The 27,094-nt window shown below is 36.8% G+C and overlaps 1 protein-coding gene across 8 annotated transcripts in view; it reads left to right on the forward strand.

The window, feature by feature from the left end:
* LOC135469741 (IQ motif and SEC7 domain-containing protein 1-like) overlaps positions 1-24,859 on the forward strand; it is a 93,798-nt gene extending 68,939 nt beyond the window's left edge. For 7 of the 8 annotated variants that reach the window (XM_064748313.1, XM_064748314.1, XM_064748315.1 and 4 more), the window contains exons 3-13: positions 1,079-1,240; positions 9,047-9,128; positions 9,325-9,357; positions 10,721-10,895; positions 17,866-18,005; positions 18,183-18,308; positions 18,699-18,798; positions 19,320-19,441; positions 19,800-20,007; positions 21,326-21,375; positions 21,763-24,859. In XM_064748313.1, coding sequence (XP_064604383.1) covers positions 1,079-1,240; positions 9,047-9,128; positions 9,325-9,357; positions 10,721-10,895; positions 17,866-18,005; positions 18,183-18,308; positions 18,699-18,798; positions 19,320-19,441; positions 19,800-20,007; positions 21,326-21,375; positions 21,763-21,966 — 1,402 coding nt within the window. In that variant the 3' untranslated portion in view covers positions 21,967-24,859. The remainder of the gene's footprint in view (positions 1-1,078; positions 1,241-9,046; positions 9,129-9,324; positions 9,358-10,720; positions 10,896-17,865; positions 18,006-18,182; positions 18,309-18,698; positions 18,799-19,319; positions 19,442-19,799; positions 20,008-21,325; positions 21,376-21,762) is intronic. The other variant, XM_064748319.1, reaches the window with a different exon arrangement.
* Positions 24,860-27,094: the final 2,235 nt, after the last annotated feature.

The raw sequence follows: 27,094 nt of genomic DNA on the forward strand, positions 1-27,094 counted from the left end.
GTTTTTTAGTTTAGATGATTATTTGATGTGGACATATACTGAAGAGTGTGTTCACATCTGTGACCTACAGATCAAAATGCATACATGAATATATATATATATATATATATATATATATATATATATATAACTTAAAGATAGAATGAGTGGTATAGGTGTGATGTTGCCAGTTAGAATGTGGGTGGGATGCTGGCAGCACCTTGCCAGATACACGCTGCTGGTACTTCCTGCTGGCTGCAGATATGTTTTTGGGTTAGGAGCCATTTTCCACATCACTAAATAATGGATTTTACACTTGTTTAGACACATGTAATGCTTCCCCCAATTACATTTTCCTCAAAACCATTTTCTGGGATAGTTTCTAAATTGTCTGACCCATTTAAATCTCTGTGCTTGGACAGTTATGTTTGAATAATTGATTTGTCACAAATTATATCTATTTCTGATGCCTATCCAGCTGGGCCATGTACAAAACATTGAGGTTATAAGGGAAAGTATGGTATCTGTCATGAAATAATGTAGTAGTCACTCAGGAGTTGCAAGCCTGCAAAGCCAAATTTCTGCCTAATGCAATAAACCAAATGAACAACAAATACCTGTGAGTTCAAGTGAAGTTGACATATTATTTTCCACATCACAAATAAACATGGTTTTATACATCAAGTTCAGTCACCATATGATGTTAACATAAGTTATCATGACCATAGCAAGAGGGCAAACTCAACAGTCATTTTAAAATAGGAACCATATGACTAAAGGGTTGGTTACTTGAAAAATGAAGAGAACTTGTGTGTGGTTTACTCCTAAACATGCTAAATTTAATATGATTCTTCACTAATTTAACAGGGTAATTAGTTAAAGATTCCATGAAGTATACTGTAGTTCCAAAACAGTATTAGGACTATAATATCGAAATGTCGTTATTTGCTTTACCAAGGAGTTATCTACTCTTAAAGTTTTATTCCTTTAATCTTACCAATTACATGTGTTGAAAAGAATGGTTCTACCATTCTTGATTGAAGCTGGCTAATTATGAAAATCTTGCACTTTCCTGTGAACTCAGTATTTTTTGTTTCAGAAAACCAGAAAAGGGAATCTATTTCCTGGTTGAAAACTCCTTCATTGATCCATCCTCCAAGTCGATATCAAGGTTCCTAATTTCCCGCAAAGGCCTCAGCAAACAGATGATCGGAGAATATCTGGGCAACCTTCAGAATCCATTTAACCAGGAGGTCCTAGAGTGAGTACTGTAGCTTTCCACAAAAGTGACTTTATTATTATCCCTAATGCTTTCAAGGTATACACACAGTGTCATTTTTCAAACACCCAACACTGCTCTTCCTGTAGAAAACATTCTCACATATCTGTACATATACATTATTACTCTTCCTTTACACTTAGATTGGGGTTTAATACCAGTACTAAAGTACAATGATGTTGTATCTTAACATTCTATGTCCTGATTGTCTTGTCATGTAAAGTGTAATTGGGGTATATAGTATGTTCATTGTTCAAGATGTGGTATTCATTAGGCCTACTGAGATTAACGTGTAAAAAACCTTATTTATCACAAAACATTGTCTCAGTTTCTGTAATAATTTACATGTCTATCTTTTCCTTCAAAGGCATGATTATAACATCTGTCATTTACACAAAGGACTATCTACATGACCTGGATACCTTTGATTAAGGAAAGTCTTACTAATTTGCACCTGGTGACCTAAGGTGACAAGGCTTGTTCAGGTCACTCAGGTACCGTGTTCAGAGCTGGTACCCAAACAGAAAGAGTTGTAAGGCACAATGGTCAATCTGGTCCATCTGAGAATGTAACCATTACCATTCTGGCTGTTACCTTGAAGGCATTGTTTCTTGCCTGACTTCCTGTGTTTGCTGTGTTTGATAGTGACCTGTCACACCATGGCACTCCCTGACCCCCCCCCCCCCCCCCCCCCACTTCCTCTGACATGACACTAATGTTCAGAATACTTGATACACTTGAAGACAAACTGCATTCGAATGCAATCTTACTCCTATGACATGGGGTCTAGGGTATATTTTTACAAGCTCTAATTTCATGGTCTCTGGCAAGATTCATGGTACATTAAATAGAACTTAAGGTGTTTGAAATGCACCCCTATCAGTCCTTTCCTGTTCTGACTTGACAGTATGGTAACCTGTTAACCTATGGAACAAGGTGGTTCATGTGGGCAAGTTTCTGTCAGAAAAATCTATGTAATTGATATACAAGATATTTAATTTTCTTAGATTTTGTTAAGTTAGATTTGGTGAAACTTAAAAGAGTATTTTCTTACAGTACATTGAACACAATTGAAATGTTATTGAACTGCCCACGGTTGACCGTGGGATATTTTGTAAGTCCAGTCACCCCATGCCAACATAAGTTATCTATCAAAATATGCCTATAGTATACTCAAGAGTGCGTGATTATTTATATTAGGCGATCTTTGCTAATCATTATCTTGCTGTGACGCTATAGCTTATTACTGCATAAGTATTGTAGACCTGATCTCTGGGACAGGATTAATTGTTTGAACAATTAATGTTTGAATTTCTCTATTAGCTGTTCTGTAACTTTATGAAGCCATACATGTTTATTAGTTTTCTTCAAATTTATATTATTATTTCATGTTTTTGACATTATGCGCTTTATAAGGTTATCACAGGCTTTGATATACACAAATTGTAAATTCCGAATTTTTTTTCTACATTTGTTTGTGATTGCTTCTGTTCTCGTCTCATTTTGTGGGAACAAAAAATACTTATTTTCTTAAGCAAGCTAAAAAAAATCCAGTTTGAAATCTTTGTGAGTTCATTGTTTAAGGATTCAGGATATTGTCCTGTATTTGTTTTACCTAGCAGCCAAGGAATTTGCTCTCCTGAGACAACAAAATGACTGGTAAACCCTGGTGCCTGCACATGCTGTTAGGGGACTTGATGGATTAATTCATTACTGAGCCCTTTGCTGTAAGATCCATCACAGCCTTTGATTAACACAGCTCGCACACATCTGTCAGTGGCAGGCACAGATAACCTCCAAAGCCCAAATGGCATACTCTGAAAACCCCCCCTTTTTGGAAGCAATTGGAATGGCCTTTTTGGCCACTTGATTAAGTTGGGTCATCATTACTCCCCAATACCTGTTTTTAAGTACTAAAGAAAAGACGGGCGCAAATCTTTTTCAAATCGATGTTTAGGTAATCTATTTTCCTGGCAATCTTGTGCTGAGCAAGGTGGATGGTTAACTTAGTAGCACATTTGCCTGTGCCATCGGGCAGCTTGCCTGCTACAGGCTTGGTCACAGTTAAAAAGCACTGATCCTATATAATAACAGGATGTGACAGGAAAGCCACATTGAAACTGAACTGTACCCTGTGAACTTCTAAGTGACCTTGGTGGTGTACATGTACCCCTGTAAGGCCTGCTTTTATGCCTTTGATTTATGCATTGGTATTTTACTAAGGAATTGAGAGAGAATAAATTGTCATATATTAGATGCCATTGTCATATGTATTCAGAAACGTTATTTAGAAAGGTTTAATACTCCATGGTATTCTCTTAGGTATTCTTAGCAGATGCAATTGTCATAATCATCACACTTTGTAAAGACCTACCTCTTTTAGTTTTGACACTTCACCTGTAGGATATGAAAGACTCTCACATTATTTGTCAGCAGAACCCATTGTTGTGCATTTATAAGAAATTTTTAATTTTTGTATCAAATATCCTGCTGAAAAAGTTCACTATGCACTCAATGTTATATGAGAGATACTGATTTTTTTGATACATATGTGACTGATATAACCCCTAAGGTACATGCAACCTGCTCAAACAGAGGATTGTGGGAGATATGGGAGTGTATAAACAGGATTCCGGTTTAGTGACCAGGCCTATAACTGACTGAATGGCTCCTGGTAAACTGTAGCCACACATCCGATATGTTATCATCTTACCTTATCTCTTCACATTTTCAGGGAAACTAGGATGTCACCTCATTGGTGGGGTGATGAATGACCAGTGAACCTAACCTACTCTATTCATTGGTTAGATAATATTTGACCCCTGACCCCAGTCCCAGACAGCCTGTCTTGCTGATGGGCAAGAAATTAAATGACCTCTGACATAGCTGATTATGGTTGTAATTGCCATGGACAAGTTGTCTGACTTTATGTCTCTGTATTCTATAGAATTTGAATTAAATCACAAAAAGTGCAATATGAGAAAACAATTATGTATACCATTCAAGTGTGGGCCAGTTGACCCCTGGCAAATTTGTAGGTTACAGATTGTATGTGTTATACTTTGCTGTAACACAAAAGGGATTGCAGTAATGAATTCTGGTGTATATGTTCATCTGCCTAGTGTTTAAACCACAGAGCCAGCTATACACTGAAACTAAAACCTTGATAGAACCAGTGTGTTAATTTAATTGATAAAAACATCCCTTAATGTTCAAAGTTTCTTCGTTGTGTTTGAGTATCTCCTGTGTGTGCAGACATCCAAGATGTTCTGCATTCCGCAGGGAGCTGTCCTCAATCTCTATTCAAAATAGAAACGTCGGTTTTCGTTAGCAGAGATTCTGCAGAGACAACAGAATCTATTTCCAGCTGCCTCTTGCTGATGGCAACCATTGGGGACCAAATGCTGAAAGGAAGTGGAATTAGTTGACTAGTCTTTTGGCCCATTGCCCATGGACTTAACTAAGCCACGCCTGATAAATTTCACTTGCAGTGGCCTTATCTTGTGAGTGAAAACCTATTCAAATAATATGGTTAACATGAGTGATGACATGTATATCTTCATCACAGACAAAAAAAAAGTGGCTCATGGTGTACTTTGCAAGGCTAAATATTGGCAAATTGCCTGGCAGAAATAATTGAAAACTTATACGGACTCTTGACTGGAGGTGTTCCATGCTAGAAGCTCTTCCTGGTGTTGGCAAATATGGAAAGAACATGGGTCTAGTTGCAATTTGCGACCTCTCCCTTTTGGATCAGGTGCCTTTAATTACTTGGAATTTAGTTCATAATTATCATCTTTAATGGCCGTGATCCATATCCTTGTGTGCCAAGTACAGGAAACATTCGAACCCCTTCCTCCAATACAACCATACACGCACACACACACACAAACACAGATGCAGATCGGTTACATCTTGTACTAGGATCCATCTATAGTTCTCTGTTAAAGGTCAAAAAAAAAAAAAAACCCCACTGAAATAAACTATTTATGAAATGAAATAGACCATTAAACACTGTTGAGGAAAATAGTTTGATTTATTATTTTAGAATTTTTCTAACCAACTAAAAAACGCATTTAAAATGTAGGATTTTATGGTGGTCTGTTGGAAACCCAGAGGGAGACACCACTGCAATATGTTTGGCTTGACACAGGTCCATTTGTTGAATGCATTCATACATGTAGCTCTAAATGAAGATGCATTTTGAATGATGAAATATAGCAATCTGTGTCAGAAAGGGCACAGTAGTATTCAAAACTTTAAATGCATTTTACTAGTTCAAAAAACATTTAAAAAAAATAACTATTTTCCGAACAAGATTCAATGGCATTTCATCAGACAAGTACTCGTGCAAGTTTGTTCTTTGCCTTAAAGAGGACTTCTCTTAAAATTCTGCAAGTTAACAGTTATTGTGCAAATAATATTTTTACTCTTTGAAATAAAGGTCTTGTGGGTTTGATGTACATATGTCTTACTCAGTGGATGTATGTATGAGCTTGTAACGTTCTTATCAGATCATTTTGGACAAGTCTCTATTTACGCCAGTACCCTTTACAAGGTTATCAGTTCCCTAATTAGCATACTATATCCATTAGCTTCCAATGGCCACATATAGATTTCACCAATCTGTCAGATTGACTTTCTGGATTTGGATACCAACACCCAGTTCTCTGCCAACCTAGTTGACTCCCCTTCCCCCCCCCCCCCACAAATTGGCATGGTAGTATGGTGTGAATAAACATAGCCATGTAATGCACAGGCTTTCTCAAACTAGATAATATCAGTAGCTCTATCCTCTCAACCTGTAATGGGCCATACTATACAGAATAAACTGTGCATCAGTATGTTTTTGTAGATATTCATAACATGGGCGTGTCCATGTTCCTTCCGTTGACTTTTGTTGTATGTTAAATGTGATACAGCATATGTAGCACAAATAGTACTGAATAATGGAAGCAGTCATTTGTTCACTTGGTTTTGACATGACTAAGAAAGTATGAATTTTTATCTGGTAACCTAGTCCAAAGTTATTTACAACGTATACATAATGCTCCTCCAGGGTCATTTATGATACATTTCCATATTAGATGATTTACTTCACATCCTGTGGTAAATTTGTGTGGGATAATTTGCAGTACAGCTTGCCATTTCTCTGCAGCTTTAACGTGGTCACATTTTCGCGGGCTTGAAAAAATGGGACTAAAAGTAATCAATTGAACTAGGAGAACTTTTTGTTGTTAATCTTTGTTAAACAGAGCTCAGTGAAGATACAGTGTGTCTTGTTAAGGCCTAAGTGGTGGACGAGAGTGATTTGACAAGAGCTGGGTCATTTCCACAGCATCTAGTATGGCAGTTTTAAAAGTTGTTGAACACATATTGATTTTAGCTGGGGTTTTGTCTTCGTTAAATTTCCATTTGTCACATTTTTTCTGATGTGCCTTGTGGAAATGCAATCCGTCATTTGAACAAGTTCCATTCCCTAAACTTTTTGAATGGTGACATTGTTTATAAAGGAATAATTTTCTAGCTTTCCTTCCACCACCCCCTCCCCCAACAGTGTTGGTAAAAAAAAAAACAATGAGTGGCTCGTCTGAAATCAAGGATCTCAAATGTACTTAAAGAAAAGGTAGTGAATGCATTACTTGAGACCAAGGCTACATTCGTAGCTTCATAACACAGTCAGTATGCATGGCTCACTGCCATAGTCTTTAGCTATTTCAGAAGATTAACCACAGGGAAGATGGAAGGCTCACTGGACTCTTAAATTGTGTTACTTTAAATGATCCTATTAGCATAGCTGAGCGAAGCAATCCTTACCACTTGGGCAATTTGTGTAGGCTAGCAAGATTTTTTTTTTTGTGTCCAGATTTTGTGACTCATCATCCATAAAAGTAGAAACAAGTGTAACCCCTATCAATGTCCAAAGATTAACACATCATCAGCTAAACAGTTTCAAGTTTTTTTTTCCAAATTTTTTTTTTTTTTTTTTTTGGCTTTCTCTGCTATATAAGACAAGATCATCTAAGCTTGGGTTCATCATAGGTGCATGTGGCATCCTCTTGTACTGAGCATGGTTTCCTCAAGTGTATTCACATCCTCTGTTTTACATTCATGAGGTGAAAAGCAGTTTCTGGAACAAGATATACTGTATTTGTTCTCGCAAATGCACTGGTGAAGCCAGTATCACCTGGAATCTTATGAGATTTGTACTGGAGACAGACTAAACGATAAACCAGGTGTGGTGCGCACACATAAACAGAGCAAAAAGGAGAAGTGATTTGTGTATTGATGTAACCATCTCACTCTTGCCAAAGTGCATGGGCCACCCAGCTTGGAACAAATCAGGCCCACCCTTCAGTAGGCCTATGTAGTGTAGAGTAACAACGCTAAGATAAATAGCATTTACATGTTACTATGTGTGATCAGTATATTGCTATTGGCTTTCCTTTGACAAAGTCTCCGAACAGAAAGTACCTTGATAACCTTGCCAGTTATCTGCCCTCCATTGGCTAAATCATGTCTTTTATTGCTGATGGAAGAAAATTGTCTGTACCAAGTTAGGAAATATTTCATTTGTGGACCGGTGTTTGTATCGTCAGTATTGTTAGTAAGTAATTCTGAAAGCTACGTTACTGTGTGTAAAACACCAAAGTTATAGGATAAGTTTTTTTTATTATACTATGTATCCTGCCGAAACTTGCATTCTGATTCATTTTAATACTGGATGGTACTTGGGTTATAGTGTTGTTTGAACATAATTGTTTTACCACCATTTTACTAAATTGTATTATCTGTGTATAAGGGGAGAAAAATGGAGCCTAGGGAATTCAGTGTGTATCACATTTATTTTAATCATTTTTGGAATTGGAATTGTCTATACTGAAGCATAAAGATGAATTTTGTGAATAGTATGAAATAATCAGGATCAGGATTCCTTCTTCGGCATTATTCATTGTGGATATCAGTGAATTTAACTTCCAGTGTGTGGAAACAGTATGTAGGAAAGTATTGATCTGGCTAACAGCCTGTTGGTTCAGTCCAGTTGAATATTACATTATGTAGTCAGTTGTTCCAAGCTTGCCAATGTAGAAATCCATGCCAGTAGCAGTGGCCAGCAGCCAAGATGCATCTATCGTTCAATCCCCTATGCCAAGTTAAAGCTATTTACGATAACTTATCATTTCTAGATCAATAGAGGTAATCAGGATTCCTCTACATTCCTCTGATATGCTGTACTTGTATACTGTAATCACATGTCACTCTCGCCATACATATTATAAGCCATTAATAACACAATTTGCCTGGAACCATCAAAACTATACAAAAATAGAAATAATACAGCTTGAGTGAGGAATATTCTAGCATAGTTAATTATTTTGTAATTGTAGGTGAAGCTTCAGAAGTATTTAACAGTCTAAATAGACACAGGAAATAAATACATATTGTGATTTTGTTCAAGTTTTTCACTACTATTGTGGTTACAAGTAGACCTGATAATAGCAGCACAAAAAGAGGTATCTTTCCTGATTGACTGTTGTATGGAAACTGAAACATTTGAATCCACCAGCTGTTGCTGGTACAAATTTAACTACTGAAGCAATGTTGGCTGATCATTGAGAGAGCGATAGAGACCAGATAAAGGCAGTGGACGATATTATATTTCATAGTTAATATAGAACTGATTTAGAAGAGCTATTATGCATTTGTTGCCATACGACATATGATTGCATTATACATTTCATGCATATTTTACAATTATTAACCGGAATATCATTTACTCTTTTCCAGGTTTTTCTCTGATGAAATAGATTTATCAGGCCTCTCAGTGGATGTAGCTCTTCGGAAATTCCAATCTTACTTCAGAATGCCGGTAAGAAATACTGCGAAAAAAAAGTAATGAATGTACTGCTTTCTTACATGGAGAAATTTTTTCCATTTCTTAAATTTGACTGTAGGCTTTGGATTTATTTAATTGCATATGTGTGTTTTGTGATCACTGGATGAGAATGTTGTGGGATAAGTACTCTTGACCAGGCGATATCATGAATTATTTGATCATGTTTCAGGGAGAAGCCCAAAAAATAGAACGCCTAATGGAGGTAAGCGTGTTTGACATGTTTTTTTTTATCCCATCTTTATCATTTTATTCAAAATTGCAGATGAGAAAATTGTGCAATGCTGCACTAAATATGTCAGCCAATCCACATGTAGCTAATATCAGTCTTTGTTGATGAACAGTAATGTGTGGTTCGTAAAATCCATTTTGATGGGAATCCCTAAATTGTGTGGACATGGCTATGTCACTATTCACTGTCTTCCTTTAAAATTGAGCGTCTTGCTCAAGATGTGGTCTCCATCAGTGTAATCCACGGATAATGGAGTTATTTGAGAAGGCATTAATGACATTTTTGTTACCACGGTTACAACTGCAGTCCTGGTAGTTCAAGGTGATGGACGATCAGAGCACAGATGTTGTTAGTGTGTTAAAATTTTGCCAGATGCCGCAGAATTGTATGAGGCTGGGGACAACCTGTACAGAATGGTATGAGTCAGCAGAGATGGCAGTCTCTCATCCCAGTCTGCTTCACATTCACTGCTTCCCCGTTGCTTTATTGCATTACTGTTATTATGGGAGCAGCAGTGGCAAAGTTTCAATGATAAGTGACAGTCTGCAAGGAGTGACAGTTTTCAACGGGGGTGACAAATAGCCTGCTAGTTGCTGCTGATGGACAGCAATCACCCACTGATGGAGAATGGTCAGATTCCCAGAGGGACTTTCCAGTGTGACGGTCCTCCATTCCAGTACATTGTCTTTTGATTGCCCAAATATGCAGCAAGCTTCTGTTAGGGAGCCATGTTTGTTCTTTGCCCCAACCCAGATTTACTTTTGCCTTCTCAGTCGAAATTACATTAGTATGACTAAACAAGCACTCAGTGGTAATTTGTGACACCCAGACATTGCCCACATGGTGATGTTGTCGAAAGCTAATGAGATCTGAAGCCTATGAAAGCTTGCCAGTATTAACATTCACTGTGCAAATACTGAATGTACGCATGCTCTATTGCATTTTGATGTATATAGTTTTTAAAACAAGGGTTACAAGGAAAAGTGCTTCAAGCTATTTCTTACCACCATGCCTTTAATCAGGACTGCAGTTGGTAGTAAAATAAGAAATCCTCAAATATCATCAGAAGATTCAACGCTTTGGTCTCCTCTGTAAGCATTCTGCATCGCACAAAACACAACTGCCTCAAAATAAACATGAAATTCCAGTCCTGAATTCTCAAAAGCTGCTACAACCTTCAAAGGGTCTGTTTTGTAATTTTTTGTGTCATCTTGCACCCAGGCCATCATGAAGGATGGTAAAAACTTTGACAGACTGACCAAGAGTTTCTTGGAGAGAAACTACAAACTCATCCATCTTGTGGTACTTGTACATTTGTGTTGAATTCTAATTTCAGGCCTTTGCTCAAAGGTTTTGTATGTGCAACCCTGACCAACTCAAACAGTTTAAGAGTGAAGACACTATCTTCCTGCTTGCTTTTGCCATCATCATGCTGAATACAGATCTCCATAACTCCAACATAAAACCTGAGCGGAAAATGAAACTTGAGGACTTCATTAAAAACTTAAGAGGTAAGATAAAAAGCTGAGGGCTTTGGGTATCATTTGACATTTACATGTAGCTGTGTCATGGCATATCTTTGAGGGGAAGAGGGGTAATAATAGATGATGTGTTGATAAAATAAAACTTATATATTTGGAGAGTCTTGACACTTTGGAACATGTGACATTATTCAGTGAGAAGTCTTTATTTTTTATGTTCAGACATATGTGATAAAATGCATTTATATCATTTAATGAGTTGGAACAATGTTGTCAGCTCCAGACATTGCAGTAAACCAAATTGACCACTTGACCAGGAGACCTTTACCTTGAAGAAATCTGGATAGGAAATACCTCACTGATTCAGTGCCCTGATGATTAGCTGTATATTCGTGTCTGATGAGATATAAAATGAGCTATTGTGCTCATATGGCTGCTATGTTTACATTAATATCAAGTTAAAGGACAAGGTGCATGCATGACCAGTGCTCTGGCATCATTATGCATCAAAACTTCGGCCATGAGACGGAGACTTGGGTGCAGCAACTATTACACTGGCTATGGACGGTTCATGCCATAACTCCTTGCTCTGATATTAGATTAATTACCACTGGGTCAGTCTCAACCAAGAACAAAGAATCTGAATCTTTCTCTCCCCACCAACAAATCCTTCTCTTTGCCCATGACATCTTTCCCTACTCAGTGCCAACACCCCTCCCACTCTAATGGTTTGCTGCAGTTAGATTCAGCTGCAACAGGGAAATTTGCAGGGGACGCTGGATGCCAATTAATACTTCAGGAGGCAGGCCTATTCTGTTCCCAGTAGCCTGAACCGCTGTGAAGAATTCAACAGAAGCATTGATTATGGTTTGTCAGATTCCTCGTACTGCATGTCTCTGCACTTAAAACTGCACGAGGAAATTACAAGCATTTCAGGGGGATAGAAAAGCCTTGTGTATGGGTTCCACTGTATTAATGAATGATAATGACCTAGTGCTTGAGGGAGTGATGAAGAGTCTCTCTGCTGGAGCCAAGGCCCTACAGAGACCCTACTAGAGTGACCACCATTCTCATTACTGCTTGACCAGAATAGGAACTGTTGCACAACAATGGAAAATTGCAGAATATAGAAATTACATGTGTATGTCAACATTACCATTTTCTTTTTCATTATCTTGTGTCTGTTTTTAAAGAATTTTAGATGCACTTTTAATATAACAAAAATACATCTATATATTGGATGGTGAACAACAGTCAGCATGTTTAAGTGTTTCTTTGGTGAAGATTGTCTCAAATAATTAAAATGAATACCAGTGTCTGGATAATGGGTACCATTTTACTTTCAGCTGCTAAAGCATTTTCTAAAGCTGCTCGATATTTAAGGTGCATTGCACACCACCCTGTTGTATGTTTATCTGCTCAGTGATGTATCTAAAGAATTCTCCAGGGGTGCAAGATGTTTCTTCTGAAATGGTTTGACTGTTGTTTTACCCCATGTGTTCATTGTGTACGTGTGCAAAGGAAATGGAGGTGGGGGCGGGTTAATGGACAACGCTTACAGTCTGACCCAGGGCTGTTATCCTGTTTACTGGTAATTCATACTGTCTAACAATGTATTTGTACCAAGCATAAGGTTATGTGCACGTTTTGTGCTCTTGTTAGAAAATATCACACCGGAAAGGGATGTATACATAATAATGGAAATCTCAGGTGTAATTCCAAAAGCAGGTGTCTTGGAACTCTGGCAGAACCATAAATCTAACCTACAACAACAGCATCTGTTACCCTACAACACCAGTTGATCATCATCATTGTATTCCTTGCGGAGGCGTAGTTTTACATCCATGGACAATAAAAAAAAAAAAGCTGCAACTCATTGCTACATGTATCACATGCCCATGGTAACTAATGTTGATTGCCCTTAAGGATTTGAGGGGAACTGCTATGTTTGACAGCACCTCTGTGTTACATTTGTTACCATTGCGTGTAGGTTTCAAGCTAGAAAATCCACAATCCCTCATTATGAATACTTCTGTGCATATTTTCCTGATAGGAGAATTGTTTTCACTCTTTGTATTAAGAAAACAAATTTTTTTTTGTTCGTCTAAACCTCAGTGGAAGACATAGCCCAAGTCAATATATGGAATTTCCTGAGACAGCATTCCACTGAAATTCGTCATACCTGTGTTTCAAGTTTTGAACTTCACCTGTGTTGTTCATATGAGTGTAAATACATGTACATTCTAAATATATGTGGACTTGCAGCACTTCATGTTAAAGCTGCTTTTGCTGGCTCATCTGAAATATGAGATGATTTGATTATCATAGGCTGATATCAGCAGGAAATCCTTTAAGGCTATAAGATGTCTGACAACACCCAACAGGTGTTTTATCTGCATATATATGTATAAACATTGAGGTGTTACCCACATGGCTGTTGGCTTGTATTTAGTGTGTTAAAGCAGAAAGGTCATGCAAAAAAAAATATACAAGAAATCCTGTTGTTAATTGACTTCTTGCAGTGTCAGTTAAAACTGTGGAAAGAAAATTTTTAATTATTTATGCTGCAGAGAGATTTTTTTGCATGTAGAAATTACATCTAACTTCAGTTTGCAAGGTAGTCATCCAAATAGTTTATTAGGAGAGAAAAAGACGCTGGCTCTTTTTATATGCCTAATCTTGTGGATAAGTGTTAACTGCCAACGTGGTTAATTTAAGGCATATCTCCATAACACCACTTTAATCAAGACTTGCAAGCTACCCCCTAGTGGACTCATTATCAAGTTAGAGTAGATGAGGGGTAATAATATGTTGTGCCTAACAACAAGTTGTTCTGTTTATTGCATTCTGTAAATGGAGAAATCAGTGGGATTCTGGACAGAAACCAGCAGAGAAACCACCCAGCCAAGCACTATTGATTTTCTGCTTTAATTGTTAAATGTATCTTTCACAAAGAAGGTCCAAATCAGACGTTATGAGGAAGGTTTGTCTTGGTTTGTTCCCCTTGCACAAAACATGACATGTCTGTTCATGAGTATTTGATTATCCTAAAAACATAGCCACATGTTTTCCAGGCATGGCCTGTTTTCCAGGCATGACCAGGTTGATTGTTAGTTGAACTTTCTTGGAAAATCAGGACAACTAAAGGTTGCTTGCCAGCTGATCTTTAAAGATGTTGTATGGGCTGTTTGGACTCATGCATGATAGGGTAATCACATGGTCTTGTCCACAAACTACAATATCCGAACACTCCTTGGCATCTACCAAGAGTTTAAGATTATTTGTCATAAGTCTGACCTGGTAACACACCGTGTCTTGTCTTTTGGCCTCAATTGGTACTGTTGTTTGATAATAAAGAATGCATGCAGCTTCAATTTTTTGTAGACATTGTAACAAAATGTTACATTATTTTTCAACATTATCACTGCTGGGATTAAGGAATAAATTGGTATTGAAAAATAGCATCAAAAGTTATTTGTTCAGTGTTAATAGTTTCCTTTAGGGATAAGTGAGATATCTGTCTCGCAGTGCTCAGGACCTGTCCGTGCCTTTTCTACTGCACCCCCTCCCCTTTTCGTTTCTTGCCAGTCAAGGCATAATCTGTTTGGTGTGGGATTATACACCCACCGTGCTCTGTGCCTTACAAAGCAAAAACCACATCCCTGTGTTTGTCCAATGTAAAAGCACACATCCAAGTACTACCCTTTAACCACGTGTCCAAAATCAATTGGTGTACTTTTGGGAATCAAGTCTCTGCAGATTCCCATTTCCCAGACCCTTAATAATGTCACGAACTTGTGTGCTAACTATTTAGCACCTGATATCTCTATTGATGGCAGTGTTGCTTTGAATGTATCAAAGGCATTCTATATTTTTCGTTTTTCATTGGGACAGTTTTGCTTTTGTTGGGAAGAGTCCGTGCAGAATCTGAATGCTGCTATTCCCAGAATCCTTTGATTCTTCTTTTCACAGGAATGACCTTTTTCCATCAAGGAATATCAGTAATTAGTAAGCTTGGTCTAGGAAATGATCTCAGCTATGTCTTTTGAATAAAATGAAATAGTTTAGTATTCCCTATTAGAAACGTTGTTCTGTTTATTTGGTTATTTTTCTCCAAATACTTGTGTGAAATTCTGAATATCTGAGTTTAGATGGACATATATTTACTAGTACGGTAGACAAAAAAACAGTTATTTAGCCTTCTACATTTCTACATTCACCAGCGTGTTGCTGACATTTATTATGCTAAAATGGTACCTATCTTGGTGCTAATCTATAGGTTTATGTCAGTTTTACCTCATTGGTTATTCAGTGTGCCATGTCAGGTAATTGATCAACTAGATAGAAAAGGATAGGGTTGGCCAGATTTTATGGCATTGGTGGTGGGATCCATAAACATGTCTTCCATCTTGGAAACTATTGGGTTGAGACTAAGCTCATGTACTGCCTACTGGCCTGTGCCAGATACTTGTGGTCTGGGCTGTTAGCTACCAACCTGCTGTGGTCTTCCTTCTTTTTTGCTGTGTTTTTCTGTGTGCATGAAAATAGCAACAGATTGCAAAGCTGGAGAGTAATTTAATGGTCTGTGAGTGGCTGGCTGATGGATTGGTGACCTGTAAGCTTGGCAGTCTAGCCCAAGCTGAGGATAGATAACTGGCTGTGCACAGCTAGGAATGTGGCTGGCACTAGAGCTTGTTTTGATACCACCAGCTGCATCACAACATGGTTCAGAGGCCATTCCTGCAGAGTGGCAAGACTGAAAGCTATTGTCTGTAACTGTACCAATCATTAAACAGTTAAGTAGAATTGCTAAGAAGTATACAGATTTCAGTAAAATACAAATCCAACATTTTATGGAATTTGTCAGGGTTCCAAATGTTATATATGTATATATACAAATAAATTCCCTTATCGGGGTCAAAATGACTCTGTCCTTGGTCACTTCAGAGTCACCTGGTGGCCATCTTCAGATATGAAGTGAATTTCCTGGTGACCTCCCCTATTTTGAATACTTGAGTTATACTGAACATATCTTGGTCGCCTGACACAGGCTCTCTTTTATTTTCTGACATGGCGTCAAGTAGTTCTGACATTATGAACCTAAACAGAGAAATGGTAACCTAAGAAGTGCCAAAGACAAGTCATCCTTTGTATCTCAGCATGGGAAGGGCCAAACTGAATACATAACCAAGACATAACTGTTGGAAGCCAAGACAGTTTGCCTGAAGTTTTGTTAGATGTTTGAGTAACATATCTTGTACCCACTAGAATAAGATAAACACTGTGTTATGTTAGAGAAAAAACATGTCTTAACATGACATTTGTAAGTTGTTGTTGATAATAGAAACAGGAGTAATTTTGTCTCTACCTTGTGAATTTTCCATTTTTACAAACATTCTTTGTGACAGCAGAACAAATTTATGTGAATCTGCACTGGGTCATAATAATATTTAATGAAGAGACATTGCAGCAGTCTCAAACTTTAATACTAGAATATTAGTGCATGAGCAAAAAATTCATGACTGGTGCTGTCTTGGTAACAGATAATTTACCTCATCAGATTTCTGGGTATGCTGTCTTGTTGCTGTTGGTTGAGGCCAACATTGGATTACATTTTTTGCTGTCATTCGTAATCAGGCAGCTCTTCAGGGAAACGCATCTTGATGAGGCACAGATAAAAGCACACATGATAACAGAATGACTCGGGTTAGAATGATATAGTTGGTTAGATGTTTCCAATTCTTGTGTTTAAATTCATTTAGGACATATAATTTAAACTTGTGTATGTGAAAGAAAGCCAGAAATAATTAGCAAGGATTTGATTTCAGTTTTAGTGATTACATGTTGGCCTATTTTTTTGCAAAGCTATAAGATCTATATATCTTGATTGTCTAAATTATGACAATTTAGTTACGCTTGTGTAAGGGTTATGATCTCAAAGTTGATGCTAACCCCATTAGTACCATCTGATCAAGACCAGGATGGATTAAATCTGAGGCCAACAAGTGTAGAAAATTGGTACTGCAGTAGCAAATTAGATTTCTTTGTGTGTTTATGGCAGAGTTTGATGAACATTACATCCTCTGTCTAATTCCCTGAAAAGTGCTAGGTTGTGTCTGTGGTCTCTGGTTGCAGGTTAAATTTTGTAGTGCTCTCTGGGGTCAAATGAAATGATTTAGGGGCTCATCTCATACTACAGTTGATATGGCTGATAAGCAAGGTGACTCATCCCTACAGGATGTTAATAAACAGTGAAATGCTGAGGAAGTTGGGGGAGAGGAGGGAGGGTAGAGGGGTGAAGCTGTGTCCAGCTGTACACATTTGGTCACTTGTGTGGAGTGAGAAATGAACAACCTGTGTCTCCTCCTCACTGCCAGGCATTTGATTGATGGCAGGATCTGGGGCCCATCATATTGGCCACTTAACAGACTTGTACTGCTTCCTAACAACAAGTACCTGTTGTGTCTGTATGTTAGGCTTCAAACTCCTCTCCTGATAAATTGTTACCTCTTCAACATATTATTTACACCCTTCTAGCTACTATAAATACTGACGTTTGCAACTATGTCTGTGTTGTTGCTCAATAGTAGCTGGTACTTATCTACAATATTTATGTTCTGTATATCATTTTTAAAATGCCCAGGCTATGCCAGTCTAAATGCATATCTGCACATCATAATCATAAATAACAAGCAGTGCTCTTTTGAAATGAATTTCGAAAGCAGGAAATATTACAATGTGTTTAATGGTCTTCTGAAATCTGCACATGTGGGTCCCCTCATGTCAAAATTTGTTTCATATTGCTCTGGAACTATTTGTGAAAAGAGAGCTAAGGAATGAATGTTGAGCTGGAACAAGGGAAGTAATTCCTGTGTCTACAGTGGTGTCTGCTTGCCAACATTAGCGAAAAAAAGAAAGATCAATAGCAAAGACTGTATGAGTGGTCATTTGTGATTGGAGATAAACTAGTTTTAGGTAAAATTTGTTTGTCATTTTTCAGGAATTGATAATGGTGAAGATGTGGACCGTGACATTCTGGTTGGAATTTATGAGCGAATTAAAGGCCAAGAATTTCGACCTGGAGTGGACCACGTCTCACAAGTGCTGAAAGTGGAACAGTCCATTGTGGGCAAAAAACCAGTAAGTTTTCACGTACAAATAAAATATCTTCTATATAATTAATGATTGTGCTGAATGAAAAACGTTGTGTAACCTTAAAGAAATCATCCAACTTTAAATCTCATATTGGGGTTTTGCATGCAAGATTTAAAAAAACATAACCTATGACTGTTGCTGATGTATGTATCTGTTGCTTAGCAACTGGCCCTACCTCATCGCCGACTGGTGTGTTACTGTCGACTCTATGAAGTTCATGACCCTAATAAGAAAGAACGGGTGGGTTCTCACCAGAGAGAGGTCTTCCTCTTCAATGACATTCTGCTGGTAAGTTTTATACCATGTTAAAAAATTCTTTTGCTCAGAATTTATTGAGTGATGTAAAATATCAAAAAACATACCTAACTTACATTGCTCAATGATAATAAATTAAATAATTATGTGTTCAACATAAGTATAGATAAATTAACTAACATACTGTAAATGCCAATTTTTTTTTTTTTTTGGAATACACTGTCTTTTGTGGATTTGATATGAAAAGAAGTTAGAGGGATTTAAATTTCATGGATGTGTTCATGCATGTGTATATACAAATATGGAGATAATATTAAAAGAAATACTGGGTGAGAGAATAGTGTGAACAAATAACAAGCGTTTTACATTTTTAACATTTTGGTTTACCAGTTTAGCTCATAAAACTGACTTTTTCTCTTTCAGATAACAAAGATATTTAGCAAGAAAAAAACAGGGATTACATACTCCTTCAAACAGTCGTTCCAGCTGTATGGCATGCAAGTCTACCTCTTCCATACACCTTGTAAGTCACTTGTTCGTGTACCACAGCTAAACCAGTCAGCTATTTCTTGGAAACTTATTATATAATATAAAACTGAATAACTTAAAGTAAATATTAAGTTTAAATTTTTGATCAACTAATTACATGTGTTTGTTGATGTGTTTGTTCATGGCTGGCCTTAAAAGTCCCCTGTGATGATGTATTCGAAGGAATCATGTATGAAAAGCTTCTTTGGGCTGGCTTTGGTACACTGACATATCAGACCTGTGGAGATGAGTGTTTTAGTCTCCTCTGGATTTAAGGTGTTACCTGATGGAAGGAAGCAGTGGTTCTCGACAATTTGGTTTCCTCCACCCATAAACCTGACCACCATTACATTACTTGAAATTTTTAGAGTATGATGTGAAGCAGCAGTCAAATTAATTTCAAGCTTGATTTAATTCTTTTATTGCTGGGTTTGTCGTCTGTACATGGATCTACATATGGTTGCACTTACGCCAACTTCATGGTCATTTAAATGTATGTCTTTTGTTCTTTTCTAGATTACCAGTTTGGTGTACGTCTGACCAATAACATAGATGGGAAAATTCTCATCACATTTAATGCCAGAAATGACCATGATCGACAGAAGTTTGTAGATGACCTTAAGGAAGCTATCTTAGAAGTAAGAGGACCAGATTGATTTCATGATACAAATATACATTTCCTGTTTATTTACCTTGAATTACTCTCATAATATTGAATATTTATGATAGAGTTTATGTTAGCATGTGTTTTTAGTGTGTCTGTCAAATCTTTATCTATATACATTGATATTAAATTTTTATTTGACTTGCAAGGGCTCTGTCTGGCTGTATTATGTTTTGTTTCCTTTTATACAACAAGCTCTTGCTGATGAGATTGTCTTAAGACCCACTAGCATATTTGGAGACAAATACTTGTTAAATATTTGTACAATGAAAATAGTTCCGAATTTTGTGATATTTCAATTATAATTTTTGTAAAATTTTGTTGTTCAACAGACTAATGGTATGGAAACAATACGGATTGAAGAAGAACTTAACAAGCACAGATCAACACAACGCAACAAAGACAAACATAACTACGTCAATGATGACTCAAGAGTTATGGGCTACGACCTACTCAAACCCTCTGACCCAGTGGTAAATAGATTGTCTGCCCCTGAGTGTGGTTTGAAGAAAACAAACTCTCTGATTGACCTCTCCGAAGGTATGCATGTGCATGCTAGTGCTGCCCTCTTTACTTCACTTTGCACAAAACATAATTCAAAATAAATTTCCCTGTTATTAACATATATTGATTTGATTTTCTGATCTTAATCAACACTGATTGAAAACAAGATATTTTTTCCTTGCTAACATATGTTTTTTAAATTTTTTTTCGTCTGAATGATCTCTATATCTTTTTCTTAATATCTGACTCCATTGTTAATAGAAGAAAAATAGTAAGATAATGACTTCAGAGCAAAGTGAAAGAAAGAGTGGACATAGCTTTGTTGGTTTTTAGTTCCCAGTTTTTAAAACACAAATGTAAAGATTACAGCTTCCTGACAGATACTGTTTTAGTGATGTGAAAAAATAGCTCAAGCGTTGGAAACATAAGGTAGCACATGTGGATCACCTGAATCTTGTTTTTTTTGTTTTTCTTCTCTATGGTATCACCTTTTGTTTTTCTGCGTATTTCAACATGTATATACTTTTTGGTGTTATGTGATTTTGTTGTCAGTTGTTGTTTTTCATAGAACATGAGGTACCGTAGTATCGCTGGCGTACGTTTTCTATTTTTAGATTGTTCCTAGTTCTAGTTGCTTAATTGGGAGGATGAGTGTAGTGATTTTTATTTTGCATGCAATCATTATTAAATTGGACCACAGTATACATGTACTTGTTTTTACCATATACCTGTGAAAAACCCCATTATTGTGCATTGTAATTTGTTTGTTGTATGATATGCATGAGCTGCTGAATAGCATTATCTGCCTTCAGTTCTCGTGGCAACTGCGTTAAAACTAAGCTCGCATTTACTGGCCTGATGTGCTAAAACCGAATGTCATTGATGCAGTGAACGTAGCGGAAGATGTAGGTTTTAAAAGATACTTTTGATACATGTATCGTAGGTAATGCAAGCATGTAACATTTTTGCATATTTGTACATCCACTGATTTCTAGAATTTGATTTAAGATGCTGTGTCTGTTGCATAACATTATTCCATTTTGATTTTTTTTGTGTATTAAAAGAAAAATTGGTAATAACTTTGCATAGTTTTCATCTTGGAAACGTTTTTTTTTTTCTCTTCATTTTATCATGATTGTAGAAACTGCAGAAGGTTTTGTTCAAGATTGAACTTTTTTATAGAGAATAAATGAATGCAGTAGTGATTATGTTTGAGATGTATTCATGCGAACACTTGCCTTGATATGACAGCAGTATTGCCAAAGTGGCATTAAGTCAGGATCATTCATGTTAATGGATTGTTACTGAATGTATAAAGGGTTTTAATGTTCGTATTTATGATTCTTTCCCCCAGCAAGTCAAGGCATGAGAAGGGGTAGTGCAGGTTCACTGGACAGTGGAATGGTCAGTAATACTTGTCTTTATTTAGACACAGTAACCGCACAGACTAAGCACATTAGTTCTTGATTGTTAAAGTTTCTCATTTTGCCTGATCCTGAGGGTTCTACGATCACAGAAAGGTGTTTGAGGTTTATATGCAGAGTGAGATAATGTCAGACAGGAAAAAAGTGCTTTCAGCACCAAAAAAGACAAAAAAAAACATTCAGCCATCTTTTAAGGGCTTAAAGACAGATATATTATATTTGTGAGAAAGAAAATTCATTCCTGTTTTCAATATTAATGTGCTTGAAGAGAAGATGTGCTTCTTAGCCTCTGAATAATGGTGGTTTTTATAGCTCATCATTTCTGTGAATTCAGCATTATGCATCTCTGTTTGTTTCTGTCCCATAGGTGTCTGGTTCTACTGGTTCCACAGGCAGTGCCCATAGTCAGGAAGATCCGCCCTTACCAACAGTGGCCACGCCCAAGGGTGCTTCTCTGGTAGTGACGCCCAAACACGGCGTAACCAAGAAGCTGTCCTCCAAGACCCAGCATCCAAATGTGCGACATTCCATCGGCAAATCACCAGGACGCGTTCCTGGCACAGATGTGTGACCTCTACCACTGACGTCCATACCACTGACGTCCACAGCGTGGGGAAAGTTGTTTGCGATTTGGGAAGTGCATGGAACACTGAGTTTGAGAATGTATCATCACCTGTAAAGTGTAACATGCAGTTTGGCTACCAGAATGTGACTTAAAGTCAGCATATGTGTTACTGGAAAGTAAATGTATTGAAAGCAGATAACGGTAATATGTCTAATATTATCACAAAGTAGATTACTTGGAAAGATTGATTACCCTATGTCGCGTCCAATACCAGAAAGTTGTCAGAAAGTCGACAGATATTACTCTGATTTTGTAGTAGAAATCAACATGATTGTTGGCTGTTTCATGGGCAGATATGAATGCAAGAAGCCTTACTTCATCGGGTATTGGCTTTGAAATAAACTACATGTAAATCAATATTTGATTGATATTGAACTGATTTTCAAGTATTTCCAATCACCATTTATTTTTTTTTATTTTTTTTTAGGAACAGAATCAGTAAAACAAGAAATAAGTGACATTTACCAATTATGATCATTTTTATTCTCTTGGTATATGAATTAATGCTTATTTTTGATTTCATAAAGTCTTAAATCTTAAAATCAGTTTTATTTCAAAGTGCCTTAATGCTCTGTAGTTACATCTTTGCTGTGTATGTAGTTTTCAGTGAGTTTAAGAAACACAATTGAGTCTCTGCTAGGACCTAGGAAAGTGTATAATTTTTTTAAAAAGCCGTCATTACAATTTTGGTAATTTTACATCTTCTTTTGATCTAGCTGTATGTGCTAGGTGGTAGCTGTTATTTTATAGAACTTTAATGAAGTAGCAACATAGGTATCCTTAGTGAAAGATGTTTTTGGGTCATCAGTGTTGAGCAACAGTCTATTTGGGATTGCAAATTTACCGATGTAATCAAAATGTTTTATTTCTGCAGCAGTTTCAAGTCTGGCTATTGTTATTTTATTGTTAGCATTGCCATCATGTCTGACACGTCCAACACTGAAAAAAAAGCATTTAAAAGAAATGTGAAATAGTAATCAGAACATTAAATCCATGTGTATGTGATTTAGAATACTTTTATCTGTTCTTTAAAGAGTTGAAATGAACACCTCAGATATTATGCAGAATTTTTACATTATAATTAGTAAAACTGTATGCAAATTTTACTGTCACATCTTTTTTGAATAGCAAAATTAAAACAACTATTGGTGATGTATATCCTTGATGTATGTAGATCAGACATACACATACACCAAACATGAAGCAGCCAATTTGTTGTTTTTCACATCAGAAAGGGTTGAAGACTGTTTTTTTTTTTTCACAGGGTCAATGTATAATTGGGTGGCTTCAGCAGGTATAGAACTCCATCAGACTGTATTATTCCAAGATAAAAACAATTGAGCTGTACAAAAGTTGTAAATACGGATTATGAAACTGTATTTCTGTTGTCACCATAGTAGTTGTCTGTTAGAAAATAGACAGGCAACATTTGTATTTTTTCTGTAGTATGCAGAATGGCTGCTTTCAAAAAGACAGGAAAACTTGAGTATTTAATGGAACTGAAGGGTAGGCCTCAATTTTTCATAGGAATTGTATAAATCAAGACTTTACCCATATGGCATATACAATGTACTGATATTTCGCAAAATGATTCCCTAAGTTGAAATTGACAGGAGACCTACACAAAAGTTCAAGGCTTGCGGAACAAGTGTGAGATCACGTGGCCACATCTTTGTCTTGAGGGGACACCCTGAAAAAATGTAAATTATACACAAGCAACAGCTTTATAAACATAAGCTGACTTACTTGAATGCAGCATGTTTAGTAAAAATATCTACAGCACATGTTGATTGTGAAAATTATGAAAGTGTGTACAGGTAATTCAAATTGACAGCAGAGTGACTTTTGAGTGTATGGAGTGTTCATGGCATAGTGTGTTCCAGATGTTGGTTGTCTCCTGAACAAATGGTTACAAACAGTATGGAATGTTAGAGGCTCAGTATGGTAGAAAAGATTTGTGACATGTAGCTTACAAAAAGGAAGTTTGGCTCAGACAATTACTGTGCTAAAGGACATGTAAGAATGCTTGTTGTATGTTGTTTGCTATGCAGTAGTAAAAATTGAAACTTTGTTTGCTTTTTCTGGAATCCTTATCATAATGTGGCCTTTGTGACCTTTACCGTTACCAAACCCTGTCATTATCGAGGTCTGACATATTCATACAGGCGTACAATGAAATTACCTGTATTTAGAATTGCCTTGTCCTTATTTTGGTAGGTGTCCAAAATGAGAACGAAATGTTACTTTGTGGTAATCAGTAATTTAGATGATGTCTGAAATTCACGTCATGGATAGCCCAAAGTGTTTGCTGCACTAAGTTGCTTAGATTCCTCTTTGCTATACTAGATAAAGGTATTTTGCTGTTCCCTTGTAGTGGGAGTTGCTGAATACATGCTGGGCTCAGTGTGGGAATGGTGTGTTTTAGTGCACATAAATTTGTTGTCAACTGGTTTAAATGTTCAGTGCTTTCACAGTTTTGCATATTAATGATTTCAAGATTAAAGGTTTATATGTATTGTGAAAATACAAATAATGATACCTGTATAGCGTTGCCATTAGTATAATGTTGTACTAATATGATTTGTATTTTTTGTGTGTATTTATTTGCATCATGGGAATATATTATTATTACTTGTACAGTACTAAGTTATGCAAGCACAGTCCCACTCCTGAAAATGGGATGGCCGCGCTTTGGGACCCTCAGCAATAAGCGCTTAGATCTTTACTCTGATTGGTCCACATCATATGTATTGCATAGGTCTCGGTCCAATCGTATTTGTGAATACTTTGATAATACTGTTTGGAGCTTAGAGCTAATAAAGATCAGAAACACTGAAAAAATGGGTGTAAAGTGTTGTTGGTTTCTTAGCCAAAATAGTAATATTAAAAAAATTGTATATTGATGAATTCCCTTTGCATATCTTAACTAGGCACTTGTAGTTTGTCTGCTTAGCATTTGGCGCTTTAAAGCACTTAACAAGAACTGTTCATCCCAGTGCCATTATGTTACTTGGATGGGTGGTCTCTGGTGTTGTCGTGTTTGCAATTCCTATGATCTGAGGAGACCATGTTGTTAATTGACAGGTATATAGTTTCAGATGAGATGCACCATCTAGAGAGTCTGTGGTTTCCTGGAAATCTGGCAAGGTGGATATTTATAAATTCAAGCAAGTTGATGAGCAATGAATCATCCCTTGAATGGTAACCCTTGCATGTAGTAAAATTGAAGGCAGCTATGTTGCCTTTAATGTTAATGTAGATGTTCTGTTAAACATCAACACAAATAGTGATGAATTTATTTTTCCTTGGCAAGAGTAAGCCAGATCGAAACCCTCGATCATTTGGAGGTTGCTGGCAAACCTTTCTGGGTAGGACCAGAAATGAAGACAGCACAATTAATGATGAAATTCTGTTAATGAAATCTTTGTGAGGAATAATAGTAGAGAAATCCCAAGTAGAGATGTCCTTAAGCAGTATGTGTGTTGGAGCATCTAGTTCTTCAGTGAAAAATTTGGAGCTCTCAAGAATTCACATACAGTTGATACCTGAATTTTTGGCAAGTGGACAGTACTTTTTTCCAAAAAAAAGACTCGTAAAAATAATCAAATAACTTACACAGAAAAATAACCATGACCTCTGTATATATTACCGCACGGTTGTCAAGAAAAAGAGTGCACAAAAGTTTAGAAACCATACAACCTTCACTCAGCAAGAATAATAAGTGGAACCAAAGTTACCTCCCCTGCTTTCTTTCACACTTGTGACTGCGCACTGAATATTGATGTGGTCAAGCTGTGCATCTAGAGCACCTTTTGGTGATATACTGGACCATACTGCTGACATATTTATAATAAATCTCACTGGAACATTGTGCAGGAGATACTAGACATATTTGCACATCTTAAACCATATATGAAAAACTTCTCAGCTTTTTGTTCTTGAGTGTTAAAAATGGCTTTACACTCCAGCACAGAAATTAATTACATGTGCCATGACATCGACAGGGACAGTGATCAAAACAACTGTGTGGAGGGAAGTCTGAATAGGAGATGCTAATCTGATCAGGATAAACCATTAAGTTTACCCCTGACATCAATTCCAATATTTTCTGATCATTTACTGACAAAAATACATAAAACAGAGGGTAATTAAGACACATAAATATACCACAAATATGCCATAAATATTTTTTTCGTTTTCTGCGTAGCCATAATCTGTGTTTTAAAGATACTTTTCATGAATCTTTTATATCTTAGACTTGAATCAGCTCACTTAGTCGGTTTATTTATTTATTTATTTATTTGATTGGTGTTTTACGCCGTACTCTAGAATATTTCACTTATACGACAGCGGCCAGCATTATGGTGGAAGGAACCAGGCAGAGCCCGGGTGAAACCCACAACCATCCACAGGTTGCTGACAGACCTTCCCGCGTACGGCCGCACTTAGTTGGTAGAAAATGGCATGGATCACCAACAGACATAACATACATCATGTTGGTAGACAGCGGTTAATTTTGTGCAAGACCCCACGCTCTTCTGACGGCAGCCAGTTTTAAGAGTGGAAGAACTCTCCCTCCCTGAACTTGTAACATGTGCAAGGCAGCTGATCTTCAGAAAACTTCATGTAAGACCACACATTTGCAGTTTATTGCCATCATGACCGAGAGAACAATTAAAACAGGGAAATCTAGAAATATCTCTGTCTGGCCACTGAAAGATAATCAACCATGTGCATAAAATAATGTAGTTCCCATCACATTAATCATGTCACATCCTTTATTATCATGTTCAAGAAACAAAGATGTTTTCATATTTTACAAAGTAATCACTATAACACAGATATGATCACCTGGACAGAATAGTAAATACATCATACCTAATACGTGTACAGACAACGTCACATTTTCATAAATACCATCATAAAAATTAGGACTTTTTTGTTTTGTTTCATTGGTTTAATGAAACTTTGTCTGAAATTTGAAGTATAAAATGAATTTTATGACTGAGCAATTGCTGACCATGTTTGCAACAAAAAGGTAAGTCTAGCTGCCAACAGACGATGAATCGTAGTG

Source organism: Liolophura sinensis, chromosome 7 (genome assembly GCF_032854445.1).
Source record: "Liolophura sinensis isolate JHLJ2023 chromosome 7, CUHK_Ljap_v2, whole genome shotgun sequence".
NCBI classification, from domain to species: domain Eukaryota; kingdom Metazoa; phylum Mollusca; class Polyplacophora; order Chitonida; family Chitonidae; genus Liolophura; species Liolophura sinensis.